General features: G+C 39.3%; 1 protein-coding gene across 1 annotated transcript; it reads left to right on the plus strand.

Moving 5' to 3' along the window:
- Positions 1 to 1,130: 1,130 nt before the first annotated feature.
- LOC110887039 lies at positions 1,131 to 2,219 on the plus strand. The gene has a single exon (XM_022134947.1). It carries the CDS (start codon positions 1,131 to 1,133, stop codon positions 2,217 to 2,219), a length of 1,089 nt encoding a protein of 362 aa, XP_021990639.1.
- Positions 2,220 to 7,530: the final 5,311 nt, after the last annotated feature.

Genomic DNA, 7,530 nt, shown 5'->3' on the forward strand with positions numbered 1-7,530 from the left:
GAGATCCGTTGGAACACATTACCGTGCAAGAATGAAAGAATGTAGTAAAGCACAAGTTGTGAATGTCACATTTGTTTCAAGTCCATAAGTTAGATTCTTGAGTTAAAGAAAGAAATTTTTGTTCTAATGAGTTTTCAATGTTGTGGTCAGTAGGTAAATCCCATGTCTAGCTATCAAGCTTTGCCCAGTTCGAACACGCCTTAAGCCCGTCAAGCGTTCCGCATTTTGTAAAAGTCAATGTTTAATACTTTGTCACTTATGTGTACGTCTAGTAGTTAAACCTAGTTTCTATTATGTTTGTCTTTTGGAAAACTTGTCGTAAGTACGTATATAAACTTAATGGTTTTGTAAGAAAAAACATGGTATGTTTTGACGTGTATTTTGTGTCTTTTGAATGGTTGCGTATTTTTTAATGATATTTGATTATGAAAAACAGGGGACCGCTCGTTTTGCAAACGGGTCATGCCCAAATTTCGATAGAAAAGTGCGTTGTTATTTAATAAATTTAAAAAGAAAATTATGGAAGTTACAAGTTGGTATCAGAGCATAGGTTTGAGGGATTTGAGCATCGAATGCTTGAAGTCAAATCGAAAGCTCGTGTGAAGTGTGTGTTCGTTCTGCGGCGCGAAGCAAGTAAGTACCTTTAAAGTTTGAATTTTTGCATTATGAATAATTTGGTTATGAAACATTATGGAATGTTAGGGAAATCATTACGGGATGATGTGGAAAGGTTTGGGATGAAACGGATTAGTATAGGTTAAAACGGGTCGGAAAGATGGCTGCAAAAATAGAAAATTATCATAGTGTGCTGGGCGTAGCTTACTGTAGACACTGGGACAAATTTCTCTACCGTAAAACAGTAGCTTCGTACCGTAAGGAAAAGGGTTCCACCGTAAGTTACGGTGGACACCGTAACTTACGGTGGGTACCCTTTTCAGCTCATTTCAATTGTGATGTTTTGTCCGATGTTTTCTATCATACGGGGAGTAATAGAATGTTATAATAAGAGTCTAAAGAATGATATTATGTATGCATGTGGGGTTTTCAAAGGAAGTTATGTACTATTAGAATGATTATATGATGGAAAGGATGATTGAATGCTTGAAATAAAGAATGATGTTTATGTGTAGATGACGGATACGAATGAGGATGAAGCGACACAACAAGAACAACTGAAAACTATGATCTCGGAAGAGATTGGAAGGGCAATGCAAGCAAGTATTCCTCATTTAGCCCAAGAAGTAGAAAGTTATGTGCTGGAAGTGGTAGAAACAATGGTGGCGAGTAAGATGGACGAGTTGAAGGGAATGATTGGTGAAATGAAAGGAAAGAAAGGAACTCGCAAATGCACATACAAAGAATTTATGGCGTGCAACCCATTACCATTTAAAGGAGAAATTGATCCTATAGCATGTCAAAGGTGGATTGCAAGTACGGAAGCGGTGTTCATAAGGAGTCATTGTGAAAAGGAGGATCAAGTGATGTTCGCCACCGGTTTGCTACAACTCCGAGCTAAAGACTGGTGGGATGTTTATAGTAAAGAGATTGGGGAAGAAAAAGTTCAAGTCTTGACATGGCAAGAGTTCAAGGAACCTTTTCTAAAGTACCACTGTCCGCAATCTGCCATTGACAAGATCCAAGAAGATTTCTTACATCTTCATCAGAAAGATGAAACCATTGATGAAATCACCAACATTTTCCTTGACAAGCTGAAATTCTGTAAAGATATAGCAGGAACGGAAAGAATGAAAATAAACCGCTATTACGGTATGTTGAAGGCTGAATATCGGGAGTTCATAATTCCCGCTAAATGTGAAACTTTGAATGAGCTCATTGACTTGGCCCGAGATAGGGAGATTGAAATTAGAAGACAGGCAGAAAGAGGCGAAAAGAGAGTGTCTGAGAATGTTTCCAGCTCGAACCCGTCAAAGAAACCGAAATTTCAAGATCAGAGCAAGAAGGATAAGGCGAAGGGTAGCATTCCGAAATGCAAAACGTGCGGAAAGTTACACACGGGGGAGTGTTTAAAGGGGAAGAAGGGCTGTTACAATTGTGGGCAAGAGGGACATCCATATTATAGATGTCCTAATCCTTCCAGAACGTGCTACAACTGTTTCCAACCGGGTCATATTAAGGCTGAGTGTCCCAAGCTTCAACAGAAAACTGATAAAGAAGCAAGAAAGGAGGAAGCCCCAAGGGCTAAGGGGAGGATGTTTTAGATCACGACTGAAGAGGCAAAGGACCTCCCGAATGTTGTATCAGGTATATTCTCATTGAACTTGATGCCTACGTATGTGTTATTTGATACTGGAGCCAGTAGGTCGTTTGTATCAAGTGAATTAGTGTCACACCCCTCTTTTAGAATCGAAAGAATGCATGTGCCTTTAGAAGTAGAGATAGCCGATAGTAAGAGTTATTTGTTGCACGAAGTTTGTAGAAATTGCGAAATTATCATTGAAGGCGAGAAGTTTGCTATTGACCTTATTCCCATGGTATTGGGGGAATTTAAGGTTATTGTTGGCATGGATTGGCTAGCTAAACATCATGCCGAAATTCAATGTGAGAAAAAGGTGATTCATGTGCTAACACCGGGAGGAAAACGAGTAAGCATACAAGGAGAAAGGAATATTAATTCGAAGCTTTGTTCTATAGTTCAAGCATACAAGTATGTACGAAATGGAAGCAAGGCATTCCTAGCCTACGTGGTGGATACTAAGCAGAATACCCCTAAGATAGAAGAGGTTGAAGTCGTGAACGAGTTTCTTGATGTTTTTCCGGAAGATTTGCCGGGGCTTCCACCAGAACGCGAAGTGGATTTTAAGATTGAATTGTATCCCGATGCCAAACCCGTAGCCAAGGCTCCTTATAGGTTGGCCCCAACTGAAATGCGGGTGTTAATGGTACCAATACAAGAATTGCTCGACAAGGGATTTATACGCCCGAGTGTATCGCCATGGGGAGCGCCTGTTCTTTTTGTCAAAAAGAAAGATGGCTCGATGCGCATGTGCATCGATTATCGAGAGTTAAATAAGCTGACGGTGAAAAACCGATACCCGTTGCCCCGAATCGATGATCTCTTCGATCAGTTACAAGGGGCAAGTTGGTTCTCAAAAAATAGATTTGCGGTCCGGGTACCATCAGTTAAGGGTGCGAGATGAGGATGTGGCGAAGACGGCTTTTAGAACGCGATACGGGCATTACGAGTTCTTAGTAATGTCCTGTGGATTAACGAACGCGCCCGCCGCGTTCATGGATCTTATGAATCGAGTTTCTCGGCCCATGTTAGACAAATTCGTTATAGTTTTTATCGATGACATCCTGGTTTATTCCCGAAGTAAAGCCGAACATGCATGCCATTTACGTGAAGTTCTTGAAGTACTCCGCAAGGAGAAATTGTACGCGAAATTCTCTAAGTGTGCTTTTTGGCTTAGAGAGGTACAATTTCTTGGTCACGTGATTAATGCGGATGGTATCTTAGTAGACCCGTCAAAGGTGGAAGCCGTTATGAAATGGGTACCTCCAAAGAACCCAAGTGAAGTGAGAAGCTTTTTGGGTTTAGCAGACTATTATAGGAGGTTTATCCAAGACTTTTCTAAATTGGCCTTGCCATTGACCAAGTTAACCAAGAAGGATGAGAAGTTTTCATGGGGTGCAGATCAAGAGAGGGTGTTACAAACCTTGAAAGAAAAGGTGTCGAGTTCCCCGGTACTAACCTTACCTAATGGAACGGAAGACTTGGTGGTGTTTACGGATGCGTCACACCAAGGGTTGGGATGTGTTTTGATGCAAATGGGTAGAGTCATTGCCTATGCTTCTAGGCAATTAAAGTCACACGAAAGTAATTATCCAACCCATGACTTGGAGTTAGCTGTAGTAGTGTTTGCTTTAAAGATATGGAGGCATTATCTATATGGTACGAAAAGTGCAATTTACTCTGACCACAAAAGCCTTAAATACTTTTTCGAGCAAAAAGATTTAAATATGAGGCAACGAAGGTGGTTAGAACTTCTTAAAGATTATGATTGTGAGATCCTTTATCATCCGGGCAAAGCTAATGTAGTGGCCGATGCCCTGAGCCGAAAGGATTACCCGCCTCCAATTCAAGTAAAGTCCATGAGGATGGTAGTTACACCTCGATTTCTCGAAATGATTTAGGAAGCCCAAATCAAGTCACTAAGCGGAATGGATTCTAGAAAGGAAAGAACAAAGGGGTTTGTGGATAAATTCGAAGAGAGATCCGATGGAATTAAAACCATGTATGGTCGTATTTGGATACCTCGGTTTAGCGAAGCAAAGGGTGTATTACTCGAAGAAGCTCACAAATCCCGATTCTCGGTTCATCCTGGAGCTACAAAAAATGTATTTGGACTTGAAGAAAAGTTATTGGTGGCCCGGTATGAAACGTGATATCGTCAAGTATGTTGCAAAATGTTTGACGTGTTTGCAAGTGAAGGCAGAACAACAGAAACCATACAGGAGGTTGCAACCGTTAGAGATTCCGGTATGGAAATGGGAAGAATTGACGATGGACCTAGTGACCAAGCTTCCTAAGACAAGGAAAGGTCACGATGCTATATGGGTGATCGTGGACCGCCTCACCAAGAGCGCGCACTTCTTACCCATTAGGGAAGCTTTCTCTTCGGAAAAGATGGCGGAGATCTATGTTAACGAGATAATATCACGACACGGAGTTCCTGTATCTATTGTGTCGGATCGAGATACCCGATTCACATCTCGATATTGGCAAGGTTTTCATGAGAGTATGGGCACAAAATTACATTTCAATACCGCCTACCACCCCCAAACGGATGGTCAGTCTGAGCGAACCATTCAAACACTCATCGACATGCTGCGAGCATGTGTGATAGATTTCAGGGGAAGCTGGGATGACCACTTGCCATTGGTGGAATTTTCATACAACAATAGCTACCATAACGGCATTCGAATGGCACCATATGAATTGTTGTATGGAAGGAAGTGTAGAACTCCAATTTGTTGGGGAGAGGTGGGGCAGAGAGAAATTGCACCCAATGAGGTAGTAGCTAAAACTAACGAAAAGATCGACCTTGTGCGAGCCCGTTTAAAACCGGCTCAAGATCGACAAAAGGCCTATGCAGATTGAAGGAGGCGACCTATCGAATTTCAAATAGGTGATTATCTGTTATTAAAGGTTTCCCCATGGAAAGGTATAATCCGTTTCCGTAAGCAAGGAAAGCTAGGTCCCCGCTACATAGGACCTTTCAAGATTTTAGCCCGGGTTGGGAAGGTAGCATATCGGTTGGAATTACCGCCAATTTTAGATGGAATACATGACACATTCCATGTGTCACAATTGAGAAAGTGTTTAGCAGATGAGACGGCATACGTGCCTCTTGATGATATTGAATTGGACGAAAAATTGAATTATGTTGAAAGACCGATAGCTATCAAAGATTCCAAGGTAACCAACCTTCAGAACAAAACTATAAAGCAAGTCTTGGTGCAATGGCAACATCGGAAAGGATCGGATCTTACATGGGAGTTAGAAGATGAAATGAGGAAGCTCTACCCGACATTATTTGGTACGTATTAAGGTTTCGGGGACGAAACCTCTTTTAAGGGGGGTAGATTTGTAACACCCCAAAATATGCAATTTATGTATGTTACTTAAAATGTTTAGTCATGTTATATTTAACCTAGTTAAGTATTTACACTAGTAACTTGATTAGAAGGAAGGTTACATGACAATTAAACAATATAAGTAAGTAAAGGGACTAATCTTGTTAAAAAGAATGAAAGTTTAATTAAAACAAATAAAAAGAAAAAGGAAAAACACAAACACACATTCTGGTGTGTTTGTGTGGATCGATCAAAGCAAGGGCCAAGAAGACCAAACCCTAACTTCACAAATTCTCCAAAATCAGAAGGAAGTTTAGAGTTCTAGTGGATGCATGAACCCTAATTCGAGTAATCTAAGCTTGTTCAACCCTTGGTAAGTCGAAATTTTGGTTTTGATGTTTTGTAGAAAGTGGGTTTCAACCCAATCTTGAAATAAATGTGAGTAATTGTGTAGTTATGAGTTAGGATTGCTCAATAGAACAAGAAATTTGTTTGATTCTAGATAGTTGGATGATTTAAAGCAAAAACCCACTTGAACTAGGGTGATAATGAAGAACATGAATGAAATTACATGCTAATTATTGTAATGGTAAGTATGAGAGTTATTATTGATAGATTAGTAATAGTTAGAAACTGATTTGGAATGATTATTGTGGGAAATTGGATTGTTTTTAATGATCTAAGAATGTACTAGTAGAACCATGCTTTGAACACTTGTACCCTATGCTTTATTCATGTTATGCACACCAAGTGTTTGACAAAATGACTCAATAAAGATGTTAGTCTTGTAAGTCATAAACCTTATGTGAATTGAATGTGTTTAAGAAGTATGAGCCAAATTGTGTACAGTTTTATCAATTGGTGTGTGTAATAGAGTATGAAACATAAATTAAAAGAGTGAATGGTTATATGTAGGCGTTAAGGAAGAAAGTTCGAGTCAAGTGAAGCAACAAGAGAATCAAGACCGAGGTACGCTACTTGTACAATTTTTGGTTTTCACTATAGATATATGTTTATCAATAAATGTGTTAATTCGAATCAAGTATGGAAAAAGATGTATGTATAGACCCTTCTCTTGAACGGGTCGAATGATGTTATTGTAAAACTAGAAGGAATGGCATGGAGTTCCGTTGGAACACATTACCGTGCAAGAATGAAAGAATGTAGTAAAGCACAAGTTGTGAATGTCACATTTGTTTCAAGTCCATAAGTTAGATTCTTGAGTTAAAGAAAGAAATTTTTGTTCTAATGAGTTTTCGATGTTGTGGTCATGTAGGTAAATCCCATGTCTAGCTATCAAGCTTTGTCCGGCTCGAACACGCCTCAAGCCCGTCAAGCGTTCCGCATTTTGTAAAAGTCAATGTTTAATACTTTGTCACTTATGTCTACGTCTAGTAGTTAAACCTAGTTTCTATTATGTTTGTCTTTTGGAAAACTTGTCGTAAGTACGTATATATACTTAATGGTTTTGTAAGTAAAAACATGGTATGTTTTGACGTGTATGTTGTGTCTTTTGAATCGTTGCGTATTTTTGAATGATATTTGATTATGAAAAACAGGGGACCGCTCGTTTTGCAAACGGGTCATGCTCAAATTTCGTTCGAAAAGTGCGTTGTTATTTAATAAATTTAAAAAGAAAATTATGGACGTTACAGAAGTCGTTCCGAGCGGCGATTTAAGCCACGAGGACCGGGTGGCGGTGGCGCACATTGAATTTCTAGGCAACGAGCGAAAGGCGTTCGATAAGATCGCCCTTTTTGAAATTTACCTAACGCTCTAGGTTTTTTATTTTGTAATTTTTAGGTATTATGTAATTTCTAGGATTATGTAATTTTTAAAAATCTGATGAAATTTTAGGTTTTTTTTATAAATGTTGTGTGAATTTTATAATTTTTTTGTATTTTTTTTAATAATCTGCCAAGCGGTGCACCC

Source organism: Helianthus annuus, chromosome 10, assembly GCF_002127325.2.
Source record: "Helianthus annuus cultivar XRQ/B chromosome 10, HanXRQr2.0-SUNRISE, whole genome shotgun sequence".
Taxonomy (NCBI): Eukaryota; Viridiplantae; Streptophyta; class Magnoliopsida; order Asterales; family Asteraceae; genus Helianthus; species Helianthus annuus.

Excerpts from the sequence above, each read along its gene's own strand:
- LOC110887039 (XM_022134947.1), top strand. The coding sequence starts at position 1,131 with ATGACGGATACGAATGAGGATGAAGCGACACAACAAGAACAACTGAAA.